This window comes from Lactuca serriola, chromosome 9 (assembly GCF_051521515.1).
Source record: "Lactuca serriola cultivar US96UC23 chromosome 9, Lser_US96UC23_V15, whole genome shotgun sequence".
NCBI classification, from domain to species: domain Eukaryota; kingdom Viridiplantae; phylum Streptophyta; class Magnoliopsida; order Asterales; family Asteraceae; genus Lactuca; species Lactuca serriola.
Window position 1 is genome coordinate 86,762,866 of NC_136416.1, and position 20,089 is coordinate 86,782,954.

Below are 20,089 nucleotides of genomic sequence, written 5' to 3' on the forward strand. Positions count from 1 at the left end.
TGATGAGTTTTAAGGTCAAGGATTCAAGTGTTTACCACTAACAAGCTTGAAGATGATCTAGGTCACAACATGAAGCCTTCAAAGTGTTCTTGGATGAAGATTTTAGAGAGAGAAGGTAAAGAGAGAGTAAGGATCATTCAAATGGATGAATGAAGAAGGTATCCACCCATATATATGTTTGAGTGTGAGGTTGGAGAGTGTGAGGTTGGGTGTGCGGCCGTACACACTAAAGTGTGGCCGCACACACCTCTTTTGGTGTGTTTGATTCGATTTCATGATGAATTGCACTCTCTAACCCCTTCTAAGGCTCATATTTCGATTGAATTAGGTCTAGAGCACACAAATAGAACCTCAAGTTTGACAAAAGGATGAAGAATTCAATATTCAAAAGCCAATACACGAACCAATTACATTGGAGGAAAGCTTCGGGTTGTTACACCAATATTCATTCTTTTATTGTACACAACAATTTTTTTTCAATATACAACAATTTATGCATTACAATAGTATATTGTACAACTCTATAAAACATAAATTGTTATTAATGAAAAAAAATTATTGTGTAAAAAATATTATCTACGAATTAGTTCCTTTATTTATGAAGTATAGAAGATATCATTACAAAAGGACCCTTGCTGAATTTGAGGATTCATTTGCTAGAAATGGAGGTTTTTGTTCCAAAATGATGTGAGCACATTAAATTGCCCCCCTCGAATTTTATTTTTTTTTCAATTTTAGTTTGTTTATTTTAATTGCCTAGGCTTCCGGCTATAATGTATGTCCGCCCACTGTTTGGGCTTACTTTTGTCACCTAAGTTGTGAAAATGATGTCTAAAAAAATACACCTACGGATTCAAATTCTATAAAGATTAGCAGAAACATCTTTTATTATCGTTAGGGGTGGCAATTGATGACACGACACGACAAAAATACACGACACGAAACGAAATTGAGGCGAAACTGAAATTCGAATTTGTGTTCGTGTCGTGTTCGTGTCAAGTGTAAAAAACATGACGTCGTGTTCGTGTTCAAAATTTGACACGAAATTGTCACGATTTAACATTTTTTTGTCGTGTTTTCGTGTGTGACATGTTTTTCGTATTATGCATGAATAAATATTAATTAAATACATTAATTGTTATTTCATGTTATATTTGTCGTGTCGTGTCGTGTTTGTCGTTTTTTAATCGGTTCGTTTTCGTGTGAGTTAAAAAAAACCCGAGATCGTGTCGTGTCGTGTTCGTGTTACATAAAACATTGTCGTTTCGTGTCGTGTCAGACAAAAACACAACACGATGACCCGATTTGCCACCCCTAATTATGGTGATAAAGGAGTGAAAAAGAGCTGAAAGCAAGCAATAACTACAGTTACATGCGAACTGAATCATGATTTTCTGCCAAATTCCCCCTACCACGGCGAATTTTCCAATTCTTGGATTGTTGCATTGTTGAAATCAATCCTTGAGATCATCCATATTTCATACGCTCTTTCGGAAAACATCTATGAGAATCCAAGAAATCAATCTTATTGTGGTTGCACATCCGCGAATTATACATAACCAAATTAAATTTACCAAGTTTCGTTAATGATCGATCCATCAATAAATCTAGTCTTCTTCTTGACAGTCTGAATATGGCTCGGATTCATACTCTTGTTCTTGACTGGCTGAATATTGCTCGGTTTCATCAAATAACTGGTCCACACGCAGGATAAAGAACATGATTAACAGAATGGTGATAAAAATACGGAAGATAACGATCAGTGGATGCATGAGTTGTGGGTTGTTGTTGAAGCGGGGAGGATAGAAGCACCAATAACATGAAAGGGCACATCCAGTTACCTGAATAAACTACAAGAATAACAATAGAAAGTTTATGTTCTCAAGATGAGGAATTCAAAACAATCAAGTTCAGGTGAAATTAAACCATGTTACAAACTGAAATTTCACTGACTTTTCGTCATTTTCTCTCAAAAACTGAATGTAGATGTCATGCCATGTGAGCAATAGCGAAAGAAGTATCAAATGAGAAAAAGATACTGATCTGCTAAACAAAATATTCAATTACCTTTATTTTTGTATTTTTTGATATGGGTCTTCTAGCAAATTTCATTGTCTCCCCTAGCATACTTGATGTGAACTTCAAAGTTTTATCTAGAAAAGATGATTTTGACATCTCTGTGATATTGTAAATTTCCTCCTAATTTTGTATATCATAAATACCAGATCAAGATTAGCGAAATCCAAATATCACACTAATCATCAGAAAATCAACATCATTACATCAGGTACCACAATGTTAAATTAGATTATAACGGTTTAATAATTTTTTCACTTATGTTCGCTTGTAACATTTGATAGAAAAGATATTTGTATCAAACTTAAAAGCATCGCATGTATAATGCCATGGGAATGTGGATTTTAGAAAATATCATTTGGATTTTGAATTATAGACATATTTGCTAACCCCTTGAGTTTCTAAAAATGGAGAGTCGTAAGAATTGCAGGCCCTTAGTAATGTACACGTGTTGAAAAATGAAATATTATAGAGAAAATGTACCAATTCAGGACCATGGATGATGCATCTAACAGTTTTCAACTCTGTAAATGATTGATGCATGTGCTTAGGTCGACCTGTCTTTCTCCATCCTCGTACCTCTATATATAACAATGTATCATAAGATGAATTTTATCTATTTGCAGCATAAATATAACTAAAACCCTAAGAATTAGCTTGACAAGAGGGACATACCTGTAGAGTCTATGGTATCTCCAACTAAAATTCTAAACCAATCAGGAGTCTGTCTATCAACCTCCATTAACTCAAAGAAATCACGGCGACAAAGATAGAACGCTCCTGTGCTTAATTGAAATCCAGACAAATCTCCTCCAAGAATTTCTACCCATCCCTTGTTATTTTCCAAATTTTCTTCAGCTTCTTTATCATCAGTGTAAACAAGGCTCACACCACATTCATGTACCTCCAATCCACTCATTACAAAAATAGAGATACTAACTTTATCTCCGGTGTCCAATGTATTTCCAATTGGCCAATAGCTTAACCATATACCAACATTACCAAATTCAGGTTTGCCAAAGACTTTGGGGTTGTACATCAAATCAACACCATTGGTTGTACTGATTTTACAAAACCATGACCAATCATCACCGGATATTGAGTACTTGAAAGTTACATCAAGTCCTTTGAGCCTCTTATTCTTGGGAAATGAAGGCAATTCAAAGGACAAAGATGACGATTTTGATACATACTTAGGCTCCATGTTTGGATCCTTTACGTCTGGAAGAGATGTGCTCATTATATCGAATTCATACAATATCTATGCCATGTAAACACTAGAATTCAGTCACATATAATCAGTTTGTAGTTAGAATTGTAAGGTGCTTGTGTGTGCTTATGAATGTGTTTGAAAGAAAAACAGTTTACCTGGACACACGAACTTCTGCCTTTGGTAACCTCATCATCACCAACCAGGCACACCTCAAGATTTTGATATTTCTTTAGCCACTTCATGTGTCCCAAATCATTTTCTTCAAGCGTGACTACAGGCACCAATTTGATAAAGCCTTCAATTTCAGACAAACTAATGCAACCTTCATAGCCAAACTCTTGTAATGTGAATTGAGGTGATTCGAAAGTTATTCTCTCCAGAGATTTACAGTGATATACATACAATTCTTCAAGTGTATTTGGAAGACAAAGAATCCATTTAAGTCGTGAGCACAAAGATAAGTCAAGGACCCGTAGGTTTTTCAGATGATCATAACAAGGGAGGAACTCAAATAGACTATTGCCTAAGTTCAAGTACTGTAAAGATGGTTGAAGGCTAAAACTCAGAGGAAAAGAATCAGTACACTCAAGAAAACAATCCTTGAGGAATAATTGGTGTAATGAATGTGGGAAGGAAAATGTAGGTTGTTCTGCAACTGCTCCACTAAAAGTAGAAGCTACCATCCTTACAAACAAATTTTTGTGCTCCCTTTTGCACAAGTTTTCACACCCTGTCATGTTCAACAGTACAAGACTTTTTAGGTCACCAATAGTTTTACAAACACGAACCAGACTATGACAATTCCAAAGAATCAAAGTCTCAAGATGTGGAATCTTGGACATGTTGCGGATTTCTATTAGATTGAACGAGTCTTTAAGATTTAGAATCTGCAGCGACTGAAGAACCTGTTGCGAAAGTAAAAAGATTTATGTGGCACTCAGTATCTGCATAAAGGCCATTAAAATTCAAAAAGAGGATATTGAATTTCCTACCATGGGTGGGTCGAATACTTCCAAGCTGCTAGAGCTCATGTCTATAGCCACCAAATTTCCCATGAATAAGTCGGATGGTATGGTTCTTAAGTGGAATCCAAGCCAGCAAAGCCATCTTAAATCTTCTGAAATATTCTCGTATGACCCGGTGAGTTGCACGAAATTTAGCTGGAGCAATTTTAGTTTATCCATCTTTTGAAGTGCATCTGTCTTGAGGTGGGATGCCTACAAAATTACAGTGAAGAGGGATAGTAATTAAGCATAAGTAAGTTCACCAAGGATTCCCTAAGTATTAGGATTTAATTCCTTGAGTATCAATTGAGAATTATCATCTTGCAGTTATAAATCAATTGCTATTAATGAATTGGAATGAGACACACACAAACACACATACACACACACACACACCATCTCTAATCCCTTCCACGCATCCAATTCACACTCGTTCCTAGTATGGTATTTTCAAAAATCAACATATAGTCGATTTTGCATCACTCACCAATCATGCGTTGCATGTTTCTTTACTTTCTACAACTCAGCCTAAAGGGTACAAATCTGCTGCTAAACATCCTCAATGGATGGCCACCATGCATGAAGAAATTGAGGCCTTAGGTGCAAATAACACATGGACCTTAGTGTCTCGACCCTCTCACTCCAACATTGTCGGTTCTAGATGAGTCTATTATACTAAGTATAACTCTGACGGCTCAGTTGAACGTTTCATAGCCCGACTTGTTGCTCAAGGTTTCACCCAAATTCCTGGACTCGATTACTCTCATACTTTTAGTCCGGTTGTTAAAGCCTCCACATTTTGCATTCTTCTATTAGCTTGATGTCAAGAACGCATTTCTGCATGGTCATCTTACTGTGATAGTTTTTATGGAGCAATCGCCTGGGTTTGGGTTTACTAATCGTCAACTTCCTAATCATGTTTGCAAACTAACTAAGGCTCTTTATGGCTTAAAACAGGCCCCTCGTGTCTGGTTTCAACACCTTAGCACCTTCTTGCTTGCCAATGGTTTTATCTGTAGCCGTCCTGACACCTCCTTATTCTTTTTTTCTCGACATGCATGCATCATGTAACTCGTTGTCTATGTCGCAATCTCATCCTTACTGATAATCAGGAATCTGTCATTACAGCCTTCACTGCACGACTACACAAAGATTTTGCTATAAAATATCTTGGTGCTCTGAGTTAAATCGTTGGTTTAGAGGTGACTTGTATTGATGATGGTCACTTTTTAAGCAAGTCAAAATATGCCAAACATAATCTTACTCGTTCTGATTTAATTGACTCTAAATCTAGTACGAACACCATTGGCCACTCATGAGACTTTCACAGCTGATGGAACGCCTTTTTCTGATCCTACTCTTTATCGATCCCTAGTCGGAGCTCTCCAATACTTAACAATTCCTAGATCGGATCTCTCATATGCCGTGAATAAAGCTAGCTAATATCTCCATGCGTCTACTGATGCCCATTTAGTCTATGAAACGTATACTAGGGTATGTAAAAGGCACCGTCTCTTTTGGCCTTATTTTCATACTACCTCAAACCAAAAATATTCTTGGGTATTCAGACGCTGATTGCGCTCGTTGTCTTGAGACACGCGGGTTTACTTATGGCTATTCGATTTTTCTTGGTGGCAACTTAGTCTCATGGAGTGCTAAGAAACAACCAACCATCTCATGATCTAGTTGTGAGTCAGAATATCGGGCCATCACGAACACAGTAACTGAAATTGTTTGGATAACTCATCTTTTACGGGAACATCATGCGCTACCTCCTGATCGCCCTAACTTGCTTTGCGACAACAAAAGTGCCTTATTCATGACTCAAAACCCAGTTGCTCACAAATGTGCTAAACATATTGATCTCGATTACCATTTTGTTCACAAACTAGTAGCTTTGGGCAAACTTTACACAAAATTTGTACCAACCAAGCTTCAGGTGGCAGGAATCTTCACTAAAAGTCTTCAGCGTGCTCAATTTGATCACTTTTGTGCGATGCTACGCCTTGCTCCACCACCCATTCGCTTGAGGGGGGGGATATTAGATAACTAGATAGTAAATTATTTAATTATATATTCTGTATTTATCTCTACTTTAGTATAGGAGTTTATTGTTGTAATCTATTCTATATATACAATACAACACACACAAATTAACGTGTGGTTGATTTACTAAAATCTACAACTTGACTAAAGTATACCCATAGATGTATAAAAACAAGATGCAAGAATTTTTGGATCAACTTAAAGAGCTTCCATGTTTTCGTTACATATAAATAACAAACATAAGGTTTTAGTGATGTATTACCTTGAATGCGCGCCGCTCTTCCTGTAACATTCGCTTGTCAAGTGCTAGACCTTCCATTGTATTTGAACCCTAAATAGAAAAAAAAGGATGAAACTACAGAATTAAAGATAGACTAAGACAATGTGAATGAAAAAACAAGCTTCAACAAAGGAAGCATCTCACCTTTCCTTTTCGCAGAACATCATAAGAATCCTTACTAAACCAGACTCTACTACGTTTTGCAGGGTCTTTGGGTGATTCTTGATGGACTATTGTTCTCCCCATCTCTTGAAGCAATGGGTGCATCATTAGTTTCTTGTTTGCGGAAACAGACACAAGGCATCTGTTGGTTAGTATTTTGATCCCCGATACTGCAGAGTAATCATGCTCCAATATCTTCACCACATAATCTATGTCTTTGCCGATAAAGAAACAAGAAATATGCAAAAATAACTCTTTGTTAGATTCATGTGGCAAAGAGTTGTAGCTCCTGATAAGTACACGTTGAATTCCAACATCAATATCTCTTCCCAGTAAACTCAATGTACTTTTCCAAAATAGGATGCTATTATCCTGCGCTAGAGAGGAACCCAACACTTCTAGAGCCAACGGATTTCCTTCACAATACTTCAACACCTGTTTTGCAAGCTCCTCGTAACCTTCCATCAGAGTTTTGGATCCAAAGGCATGTCGACTCAAAAGCTCTAATGATTCATCATCATCCAATAATTTCATTTGGTACTCTTGACACCTCCAAGACCTAGACTCAAACCATTTACCTAGATTGTTGTCTCTAGTTGTTATTAAAATCTTGCTTTGTTTGTTAATATGCCCTGATCCTAGTAAAGCTACCAACTGGCTCGGTTCAATAATGTCATCAAGAAGAATAAGTGCTTTCTTCCCTTGTAATGCCTCTTCAATCTTGAATGTACCTTGACAAACACTAGGTATTTTTCTCTTCTTTCCACCTGAAATATCTGCTAAAAGTTTTTCCTGTATCTGAAGTAGATCATGTGGTTCTTTAGATCTACTACCAATGTCTTCAAGAATGCTAATGCTTTCAAAATTTTGGCTATTTGAGTATACAATGTATCGGGCCAACGTTGTCTTCCCGCTTCCTCCCATGCCACAAATTGCTAAAAATTCTGCATTGGATCCATTTAACCAAGAATGGATATCCTTGTATCGTGTGGCCATCCCTGTTAAATTGACTGGAAGATGGACTTGTTTACGATCTAGTTTATTGTATATGGTGCCAACAATTTCCTTTAGAAACTCTGTTTCAGACCTAGAACAACACAAGAAAATGAACAATTTCATTAGATGATGTTCAATGATTCGTTGACAGACAAGAATGAAAATATTTTCTTCAAAAAGGCATATTCAGTCACTATTTTAAAAAATTAACTAATATTGTACCCTGTTAGTTTAAAACTTACATAACATAACAAGACCATTTTGCTCTTATTTATTTCTTATTTATTTATTAATTAATTATTAATTATTAATCTATTAAAAGAAAATTTTTAATTAAATATATGGTCCCTTTACCGTTGCCATTGACAAACACCACCACCACCACTACATTCGATTTTTTGGGTTTGCCGAATGAAGACTCCAACAACCGTATATCTCCTCTCATCACTATAGTGTGGTCAAATGGTATGAGAAGAAGATAAGATGGGTGTGGCGTGGTATCCTAGCGGCGAAGAAGATCTAGGAGGGGAAGGGGATGGGTAGACCAAAACCCTAAATCGTCGTCGAAGTGTCAAAACCTAACACCCCGTTCCCGAGTTCAACTTAACGAGAGAAGGGAAAGGAAATGGTTGGAAATGAGAAGAAAATGAAAAAAAATGATGTTTCCGAGTTTCATTAAAGGAAAGAAGTGGAAGGGGAGAGAAATGGAATGATCACTTTCCCTCCTATCTTTCCTTCCAATTTCGGAGGATTTGGAAGGAAAGAAGAAAATGATTAATTTTACTTCAACTTCTCTCCAACTCGGGAACACAAAAGAAAATTTTGTTTTCCTTTCCTTTCTCTTCTTTTCTCTCCTTTCTCAACGAATACTTAACTTTCCTAATGCAATTGTAGTACTGATAAATGTTTAAATTTGATTAAAAGTTGCACAATGAAGATCAAAATTCAAATAAAACCTGGGTCAATTAAAGTGTTTACAATAGAATAGAAATTTTTTTCACTTTAACTAAACATTAAACTGTAAATGAAAACTGAATCAAAATCAAAATAAAACAAATATTGATAGATTAAAAAAAATTATGTAAATAAATGCCCTTATAGTCCAGTTCGTAAAAGGCTAAAACTGTAAATTGGAGACGTACTGCCCTTTTCGAGAAAGAATCAAAACCTTACTTAGCTCTAGTCAAGAGTCAAACTTGTATATGGTGTATCAATAAGAAGAAATCGTTGCATATCTGTTCCTGATTACATTTTTCTCATTTATTTCTAATTCTTAGACACCATAATAGCCAAATGGGCCAACCCAACTTGTATTTTTTCCTAATTGAATTACATTTTCACCAAATCCTCCGAATTTCTATGAAACAAACATCTCCTAAAAGTTCAAAGTTATTGACAAATTTAACAACAAAAAATTGACCGTGTCATGAATTTGATATGTAGACCAAAATTTCGCTAGAGGTTAATACCAATTATGGTCCAATTATTGAATAAAGTACTATCCACTTAAAAATGGTCAAATGGATATCAGTAAAGATTAAACAAGCATACCCAGACAAAACCATGCCGGCCAAATCAGCAACCTCCTTAAGAGCTTTCCTCCACAGGTTGACTTTATCATTTGTCCACTTTGAAGAGGCTTTGACTTCGATTTCGAAGGTTTCATTTTGATTCCTCACGTCAGACGGATCAACGTGATAAAAAACTGGTAGAATGAAATGACTGGACTCCCTTCTTTGCGTGAGGATTAACAGAAGCTCGTCTAGGCACCAAGTGGACGTTGCATAGTTTTTTGACAATACAACTATTGAAGCCCTAGACTCTTTAACTGCACTCTCGATCTCTGGCTTCAGGTGTTCACCTCTGTTGATTTCTTCGTTATCCCTAAAAGTACAAATTCCTGCTCGCTTTAATGCGTAATAAAGATGATCTGTAAAAGAATCACGAGTATCTTCGCCTCTAAAGCTTAGGAAAACATCATATCTGTAAGAATTAGCAGTAGGTGAAGCCGTAGTGCAGGAGGAAGAACAGGAAGCCATTGAAATTTCATATGCGAGGATGGAAGATGAAGTCTTTATTCCATCTTTTATGATAGACAAATATAATAATAATAAAATATCAAGTGGGTCTGGTTTTAGTCAAAGAAAATATTCACACAACAGCCATACACACCGATGATAAGTGATTAAAGGTCAACAATGTTTTATTTTGTTCGAAAAAAAAACTATATTATTTTTTGTTCATTATATCATAACGTTTTAAAAATATTCAAAAAGAAAACACAATTATCATATGCTACACCAAATATAGCTGATTTTTAAGATTAAAAAAAAATACTACGTGGATATTACTTGGCATATAGGTTCTTTTATATATATATATATATATATATATATATATATATATATATATATGGAAAAATGAATATACCCGTAAGGTATATAAGATCAGGTGTCCAATAATGAAACCTATCGTATCCTTAGTAAAAGCAGTGAGTTTCTTGTTTTTTTTTAAATCGTCATCGATTTCGGAGCTGCTATGGTTCACGAGTTTGGCTGATTTCGGAATCCTTCTGTAGTTCAGTTGAGCTTTTTTTTATTGCGTCTATGCATCAATTCTTCCCAGTAATATTAATCATGAAGATTAATAAATCAAATGACATTATTTCGAATCTATTGGGGTCTTGAAACAATACGGGGTAATAAGTTAAGGCATTTTTTGATTTCATCTTCTTCACTTTTTTCTAGGGGGCATTAGGTAATTTCTATAAATTATTGTGTTTGAAAGATACCATGGTTTATGGTATTTAGTTTCTATGTATTTTCTTTTCAAATGTAATTACACTGGTAATGTACACTAGGTGTTCGATTAAATGTCTTAGTGAAGTCTTGTCTCAATATGCATAAAGACTGATTAGTGATTCTTTTGGTGAAATAATGCAATTTTGAGTGTTGATTGAATTAAGTGACTATGTTACTAAAAAAATTAGAAGGAAAGTACTTTGATAGGTTTTCCATATATTATTTTTATTTTTACTTTATAATATTTTTAGTGAGTTAATTTTTGTTTTGCAGTTGAATCTGTCATTGAAGGCTTCTTATTCTTCATGTTCTTGGCCAACCATCAGTGCATTCTCAAAAGATTCATCTCTTGATCAACAAAGTAAGCTTTTTATGGTTCTTTGATACCGTAAAAATAAAGACTTGCATCCTTAAGATAAATATTATGATAAAATATGATCAATATCTTAATTATAGTCACATTTTTTGGTTATTATCCATATGATTACATAGTTTTTATGCGAGGTTAGTGGTAAGAAAAGGTTGTTTATAAAGTACAATCAATAAATATAATAAAATTTGTTTCTCATATAGGTATGCACGAGAAATAGATACAACATTATTTAGTGATCATGTAAGGAAAACCCATCAAGGTTGAATTCGATTTTTTGGGACAGGGGTAAAATCGTCCAACAAGGAGAAAACTCATCAAACTTATGTGTATATTAATCCAACAGTACCCAGAACATTACATATTGCAGTTTAACATGTTTGGAACAGGGGAAAACTCGTCCAACAAGGGGCTGGGGTAAGGATTCATAATAATCCAGTTGATTTTGTCATGGTTTGAACTTTAAAGATGTAATTTTTATTTTTATAATTATATTTTTTTGGTTTTTTAATCATCTCAGTTAAGTGGTGGTGATGGGTGGGAGGCTGTTGCTACTCTTGTACCATAAGCTGAAGGTGCAGGTGCAACCGGGCGGGAATGAGAAAAGATTGTTCTTATGTGTTGAAATTTTCTTTTTGTCTTGTTTAAAAATAAGTATGTTAAGTCTAGTTTTATGATGTGAGTATTTTTAATATTTTGTAATGTTCAAAATTTTTGATGGTTTTGTTATGATAGTGTTAATTTTGATTTTAGATTATGTTTGAATGCTGAAACTTGATTAATTGCTAAACAACAAATGTTTGTTGCTTTGATGTTGTTGAATGTTTGTTTCATTTTTAACCTAAAATGACAAACCACTTTGATTTTTAACCGGCAATTGCAACAAAGTTTCATTTTTAACTAAAAAATTGTGAAGAAATTTCATTTGTAACCCACAATTACAACAAAGTTTCATTTTTAACCCAAAATGACAGCCTAATTTCATATCAGCCATTTGTTTTCATATGAAAAGAGTAAAATAGTAAAATATCCAGGAGGAAGTCATCAAAGGGGTGTTCCATATCTCAGACAAGGAAAAAATCTAACAAAAAAAGTTTCATTCAACACAAAAATATCAAAGCATTGAAAATACTACCAACCACAGAGTCATTTTATTCACAGTAAATAAGTACCACTCTTTGTTTCTTTCCATACAAAACCAACTTCTCTCCTTCATATTCCCAAAATGGCATTTTCACTTCATTTTCTCTTCATAATTTCGACTTTGATCTTTTCTATGATAAATCATGCAGATTGTGCCACATCAGATGGCCCTTTCATCCATTCTAGAGCAACATACTATTCAGATTCTGATGACAAAGGATCAAAAAGTGGGAACTAAAATTAACATATATAAACATGCATACATATATATGATTACAACTTAATTTGTAATGATTCTTTGATGATGTTTTGTAGTTGAAAAATGTGGATATGGCTCATTTGGAGCAACAATTAACAATGTATATGTAGCATCTACATCTAATCTTTACAGAGATGGTTTAGGTTGTGGCACTTATAGTAGCAGGTCAACTGAGGATGTAGGTTATGTTTATACTAGGTTATAAACACAACACATTAATATATATATATATATATATATATATATATATATATATATATATATATATATATATATATATATAACCGAGGATACAATAGCAAGCAAACTGAAACAGAAGCCAAAACACATGAGATCAATGACTTATTTGGAAGTGCTCTGAAAGGAAAAACAGAGGACGGAGTAGCAAGCCAACTGAACCTTCTTTGTTTTTCCTACGATCTCTTATATTGTTTTTGTTGGATTAGTGTCTAAGTCCATAACTATTTTTGTATGTACTTGACCCGATGGTGCATGGTCCTTTTGGGTTGCCTTCACCAAAGCAACTTGATTGGAGAAATAAATAGAGAGAGAGGTTATTATGATTTATTAATATGTTATAAGAATAATATATTAAAGGAGAAATCATATTTGTTTAATTAATATTGGTCAATAATTAATTAAGAATTAATTTTGTGGTCAAATGTAATTAATTAAACTAGAGGGGCTGAATTGTAATTATGTGATAGTTACAAAATAAGGTAAGGATTATCTTATATATAGGGTGAACGAATTTAAGGTGATAATGCCTTAGAATTCGACTAGGATAAGGGTTTCTAAGACTTATCTTATGGTTGCTTGGTGGGCAAGCAACTAGATAAGGATAAAGACTAAAACCCTAATCTTTACACCTATATAAACCCCCTAAGGCTCATTAATTCGTCCAAGCCTTCCCAAGAAGTCCTAGGGAAGAATTCTAACACCTCTCCTCTCTCCTTATACCTTCTCCATTTGTTCTTGGTGTTTGTAAGCCATTAGAGGAGTGACACTTGTGACTCTAAGCCTTCCAAAGTCAATTCAAGGAGGAATTGTGATTGTTATTGCTACATAACAATCAAGGTAATATCTTAAACCTAATTATATGTTAATATTGATTTCCATATGCTAGAATTAGGGTTTATAGTCTTGGATTCAAAGCATGTACAATAGAGAAACCTAGATCCAAGCATTAGGGTTTGTATGAGCACATAGGATGTCTTATGACCAAAACCCATCAGTGGTATCAGAGCCTTCATTGGTTTCTATTGTATTGATGCATGATATATCTAAAAAATTTGATTTTTGGTGTTTTGGAGGCTGGACTCGCCGAGTCCATAGCTGAACTCGCCGAGTCCATGGTGACTCGACGAGTCCAGGCTTGACTCGACGAGTCAACTCGTCAGATAGAGCTTATCTTGGGATTTCTTGCTGTTTTTGCATTGGGATAGTTACCTTATCATGTTAGATCAATATTAATCCGATTATATGACATATTTCACTATATTTTTAATCTAATTGAAGATATTTATCAATTAATAAGATAATTGTTTCCTTATAAGATAATTGATTAATTATTTTGAGTAAATTGATAAATTGTTTTACAAGAAATCATTAAACAAATCAAATATGGATAATTATGTTAGTTTAGATTATTTTTTATTTGATCCTTGTTGTTATGAAAAGTTTCATATTTTACCCTTTAGGTTTTATAGTTTAAATTTGAACCCAATAGTTTTGTAGTTTTGAAATTTAAATAGTTGAAACCCTAATGTGTTGAAATGTTTCAAAACTTACCCTCAAGTTTTGGAATTTAAAAGTTGATTAAAAGTCTAATTAGGAATATTAAATTCTAAAACTCTAATATAGTTTTGAAAAAGTTCAAATCCCACCCTTATGGTTTTATTAATTAATTAAGGTGTATAATTAAAAGAGGTTTAATAAATCCATAAAAGTTTAGGCTTACAATTTAATTGAATTAATGGTATAATTGTTAAATTAGACCACCTAGTATTTTGAAAGTATAAAATACACCCTATACTATATATAACATTAAAAGTCTAACATTATATATATGTATGAGTAAAAGTCAGTCTTACCGTTAGTAGGCCTCATTCACGAAGCTGGTCTATAAGGGGTGTTTAAGGAAATTGTCTATAAAATGGCGATTGAATGGGTATCCACTCTTACCCACCGCACTCTTGACTAGTGGAGGGTCGTTAGCCGAACGGGTAGGATAGGACGAAACCTTCCATTATAAGTATAATGAAATTTAAAAGTAACTAAATGTTTTCATAAAATTCCCAATCTTAGTTACTTAGGCAAAAGTGAATTGATGCAATTCCATGAAATTACACTTTGTGCCCTTGCGAAGACGTTAGTGGAGCGTGTGTGGTTTACCGGAACACTAAATGGTTCTAAGGAAAGGTAGCAAAGGGTGACTCAATGTTTGTCATAGTTCGGTGGAGCGTGTGTGGTTTACCGGCACATCGAATAGGTGACTGTAACATGTGAGGGCACCATGTAATTTTGCATGGTTATTCACACCCGCTTTGTGATCCTCGGCATCCCAATCACAAACAAGAGGGGCATATCGAGATTTAAACATGCCATTGAAAGTTCAATGAATCTCCAAGGATCTAGGAGTTTTCATAGATTTAAAACTTAAATTTCTTTTTCGTTTTTCACGGTGGAAATTAGTGAATCGTCATTCACTTACCTTCAAATATCTTGCAATTAGGGTTACGGCATCCCTCTCCCGAGTTGTAGAATATTGTGTTGGGTCCTAGCCTTAGTATCTCATTTGGGTGATTTACTAAGGACTCAATCAATCAACTAACTTGAATTTGTTTTTCTCCCGTTTTGTAGATGTCAAAGTTCGACAACTATGGTCTTCCCAAATCCCGTGGAACAAGCATTCCACATGCAGATGGTATTCCACGATTCAATTGAGGAACGAGAAATCATGCTTCACTTCCTCCTCCTCCTCCTATTGTTCTCCCCAACCCACAAGATCGAAGAATTGAAAGGTTCAATATCACTAAAGCCCTATTGGAAATGAAACATGAAGATGGTAAACCCGTGTGTGCCCACGTTCTAGGAATGAAATCACACATTGATAGGTTGATAATGTTGGGTGTGTCATTCCCAGATGAGTTGGCTGTGAATTGGGTTTTGCAGTCACTTCCTGAATCATATAATGAGTTCAAAAGAAAGTATTATATGATGAATCATGACGACAACCTCATTGACCTAACTTACATGCTCATTACTGCTGAATCAGAAATGATTTGGCAAAGCAATGGAGCGTATTTGTTGGAAAAGTCAACCGACCATGCTTCCGAGGACGTTCTAGGAGAACCGACCTACGTTTACTGCCAAAAGAAAGGGCGTTGGATACAAGTCTGCCCAAAGAGCCTGAAGAGTCCAGAAGATGGGAGAGTCAAAGAGTATGGCTGCGCTTCAGGTAAAATCCACTATCTAACTCCATTAAGTTCCTATTCATTAATTCTTAATACATAATGTAATAAGATTGCATTTGAATGTTTTACAGGATCCGTGAAAAGAAAGGAAGCTTGGTGAAAGAGCAAGATGAATCTAATCACAAGGAATGGATCTTGATCGCATGGACTTGAAGATTAGATTTTGATCTTAGATAGCTATGATAGAGTTGTTAGAAATTTTTCTTTTGAAATACATAGTTTTCAATGGATTTTGCATTGTAAGGACAATTGTTTCCGGCTGCTTTTATAAATAAAATAAATTTTCGTTTGACTTATTTATTTATTTGTTTATTTCCTTGCAATAAAATCGTTATGAAAATTGGTGTTTACATATTTCTACAACAATTGGATTTGGTTCTTATTATATTATGGAAAGTCGAGAATTTACCAAATAGGGAGAGTTTCTCATCGCCCAAGTTTCAATTGGACAGAAACTTGGAATCATGCAACGTGGATGCACGATGAATGAGAAATTTCGTATTTGGAAATTAGACTAATTCATTGACAAAGTGTCATGTAAAGGACTAGGAGATCGAGTACACAAAGTTGTGTGTTGATCAAAGTCCACCATAAGAGTAACGAGATATTCGTCATGATTTACTAAAGGTTTAGTAAATATGATTATACTTATAAGATTAAGTGTAATTCTAAATTGATTGAAAAAGTTTAAATCAATAGTAGAACGAATAACAAGAATCAAGTAGGCAGAGAGATAAAAGTTTCTCCATTCTAAGAAGAAGGGAGAGTACCTTTTATGCTTTATGATAAGTCTTAACGATTAAAAACCATATCTCAATTGATCCTCTAAGTGAGTCTTAGTACAATTGTATGTTTAAGAAGAGGAATCAAGGATTCAAGAAATGTTTAAATCAAAAAGTCAATCATACTTCGTTCCAATAACAAGTCTTAAAGTTAAGATTGTGACATTGAGTGAAAAGTATTAAGAAGGTTTGTAACATTCATCAAATGTGGAAAGTTGTGATGTCTTGGATAAGACAAAGACCAAATAGGACCAATTTATGAAGAGTTTTGATTAAAGCTACACTAACTTTTGAATATTTGTTTCTCAAGAAATGTTTTGACAAGAGAATCTTATATGTCAAGGAGTTAGTGGGAGTCTTAATGGTCTTGAAAGGTTTCAAGAACAAATCAAATAAACCTTACCGATCATCACTAGCACACGAGTTGAGGTTTACAACCTATCGTGTTGATATTATTTTGTTTCTGTGCTGTTCCAATTGAGTTAATTATGCATGTGAGTCCTATGAGTTCTCATTTTGAACGCATAAAAGGCAAAGCACCTTAATCAATGAAAGGTACATTGATAGGAAAGGGTGAGCTGCTTAACTACTTGGAAGACATTGTGGGCAGCTATGCTACCATAAGGCAAGAAATCAAGAAAGTTCGGTCCATATGAGTTTGAATTTGTCGTAAACTTTGGTTTCAACAAATTCACATGGATAGGAACACATACACCGTTTAAAATCTAAGTGCCATAAGATTTCCTCCTTCATGAAAATGATTGTGAGGAAATGTTTTCACTAAGAAAGATTTTAAGAAGATAGTGATTGTAAAATTGCATTCTCAAATTCGATTATGGTTACGGTATCCCTTTCCATAATTTGAATTGTGAGGTTTGGCAATTAGTCTTAATTGTTTAGACACACATATGAACTATCGAAGGCAAAGGTGTATAAGTTCAAAAAAGCCTTGATAAAAGATTATCAAAGCACTATGTATTAGAAACATGGACTTAAGAAATTCAATAGGTATTGTCTTTCTGGAAGTTAAGATGTTTAAGAATACATGTCGAAGCTAGTGGGAGCATAAGTGTTATGTTTTATAATAATCATCAAGATAGTGGGAGCATAAAAGTTATGATTGTATGATTATTAAGGAAAGTATTGCAAGGTTAGCAATATTAATTATAGAAAACAAGGGTCATACTTTGCAAAGTCGCAATAGTTGAAGAATTGTTTTGCTATAATTAAGGGAGAGAATATTATGCTTCATTTCAAATCTAAAGGCTTAGGTTGTGGAATGTTAATAAAAATTAGTCAAAGGTACATAGTGTGTTCTTAAAATTTCGATTACGATTACGGCATCCCTCTTCACAATTCGAATTTTGAGAACATAGTAAATAAAACACTATGCGCTGTGTCCCATACGCTTCGGGTATAGGATCGATTGCAAATGCTTTAATGTTTGACCATTCTAAAATTTTCCAAATGTCGAGTGCATTTAGAGGGAAAAGGGACTAGAATTGGTTTTGACTAAAACAATTAAACAACTATCAAAGGAGAACCCAAAGTTCGACGAGGATTGGTCGCTTGTGAGTAGTTGGAAGTATAGTATTGGAAAATATGGAAATGTTTCCATATTGGATGGACCGTATCGACATCATTACGAATAGATAAGATTCTATTAAGAATGAGTTGTCATATGGAACATATGGAAGTGTGTCCATATTGGGAATTGAATATTGAGAAATCTATGACTAGATTAGAAACTTCTATGCAAAAGGATGTTCAAAGAATGTACTTTGAGTGAGAGACATCACGTCTATGGAATTGTCTTGTAACAATCTCCGATAGAGGACTTTGTAATATCATTGGCAATAGTCTTTGTGACGTTGGTGCAGTGACATTATGAAAGGATAGTTGCATAAAATGTTAGAATCTAGCATATTCTAACAGTAACAAGAATTTGATATTCTTTAACTTATGAAAAACGGATTTGGAGTTGTGAAATGAGAAGGATTGGAAATGTGTTCAATGTGATCTATTTCACAAAGTAAGAACCATAGGTAAACATTGTGCATACTAGGAGCATGGGACAAGTGTTGGAATTCAAGTAAGAAGTTGATTACCCGAAACGACAAATAATGAGTAATCAATATGGTGATAAATAAAAGGCGTTTTATTTATACTCAAAGGTTTGAGGCCATATGGGATTAGTATTATTCTTGTGTTTCACATTTGCATGTTTTGACTTCCAGAATAATTGAGTTTATTAAGAATAATCGAATTATTCGAACGGGCCACAGTTGTTCATATGTTGGAAGTAGATATGAATGAAGACTGTCGTGAATTGGTGTGTGGAATGTCTAGAAAAGTATTAGACATAAGCAAATGTTTGTTGCAACGTTCATGAGTGCTTATGAATATGATTTGAGCATTGGATTAAACCCACGCTCACTTGGATCACTCCATGAATTGTGTCACGAGTGATTGGTGAGACGATAACATCTTATATTCTTGAAACCGAGATGTGTGAGTTGTATCTTGTGAATCGGTTGCATGTTGATAATATGTAAACGCACTAGTAACTTGGTGTTATAAAACATATTGTTGTGTGTGATTTGGTTAGTGAGTGCAAGTGAGCATTGTATTAAAGTTTATCCATTCCTTTTATTCAAAGTTGGATAAAAGCGATATCTTTGGGCCCCTCGATGGTTTAGTGATGACAAACGTAAATGCTCGGCCGGGCTTGGGCTAATTTGATTTGTTCAATTAGTCAGTCGTCATAAATCAGAAATCGAGAAGTAGTACAAAGAGAATGATTTGAAATAATATCTCATACGATATCTAGAATGGAGGAATATATGATCCCTTATCTAAGGACACGCGTATTTGATATGATCAGAGTTGACAGCGGCTTTGGAAAGCTACGATTGCAGATCAGGATCTGAAGTCATACGTTGAATAGTTATTAGACTTATCCAAGTGGGAGACTGTTGGATTAGTGTCTAAGTCCATAACTATTTTGGTATGTACTTGACCCGACGGTGCATGGTCCTTTTGGGTTGCCTTCACCAAAGCAACTTGATTGGAGAAATAAATAGAGAGAGAGGTTATTATGATTTATTAATATGTTATAAGAATAATATATTAAAGGAGAAATCATATTTGTTTAATTAATATTGGTCAATAATTAATTAAGAATTAATTTTGTGGTCAAATGTAATTAATTAAACTAGAGGGGCTGAATTGTAATTATGTGATAGGTACAAAATAAGGTAAGGATTATCTTATATATAGGGTGAACGAATTTAAGGTGATAATGCCTTAGAATTCGACTAGGATAAGGGTTTCTAAGACTTATCTTATGGTTGCTTGGTGGGCAAGCAACTAGATAAGGATAAAGACTAAAACCCTAATCTTTACACCTATATAAACCCCCTAAGGCTCATGAATTCATCCAAGCCTTCCCAAGAAGTCCTAGGGATGAATTCTAACACCT

General features: G+C 34.5%; 1 protein-coding gene across 2 annotated transcripts; it reads right to left on the reverse strand.

The window, feature by feature from the left end:
- Positions 1 to 1,390: 1,390 nt before the first annotated feature.
- Positions 1,391 to 9,852, reverse strand: LOC145072556 (disease resistance protein RML1A-like). 2 transcript variants are annotated; one of them, XM_079019007.1, is made up of 10 exons: positions 9,329 to 9,852; positions 6,764 to 7,868; positions 6,602 to 6,670; positions 4,282 to 4,506; positions 3,445 to 4,194; positions 2,752 to 3,337; positions 2,560 to 2,657; positions 2,068 to 2,199; positions 1,575 to 1,850; positions 1,391 to 1,501 (listed from the first exon to the last, which is right to left on the reverse strand). In XM_079019007.1, the coding sequence occupies exons 1-9, from the start codon at positions 9,814 to 9,816 to the stop codon at positions 1,608 to 1,610; spliced, it is 3,696 nt and encodes a 1,231-aa protein (XP_078875133.1). In that variant the 5' UTR covers positions 9,817 to 9,852; the 3' UTR covers positions 1,391 to 1,501; positions 1,575 to 1,607. The 2 variants fall into 2 exon arrangements, with proteins under 2 accessions (XP_078875133.1, XP_078875132.1); XM_079019006.1 differs by having other exon boundaries at positions 1,391 to 1,850.
- Between the last annotated feature and the right edge of the window lie 10,237 nt (positions 9,853 to 20,089).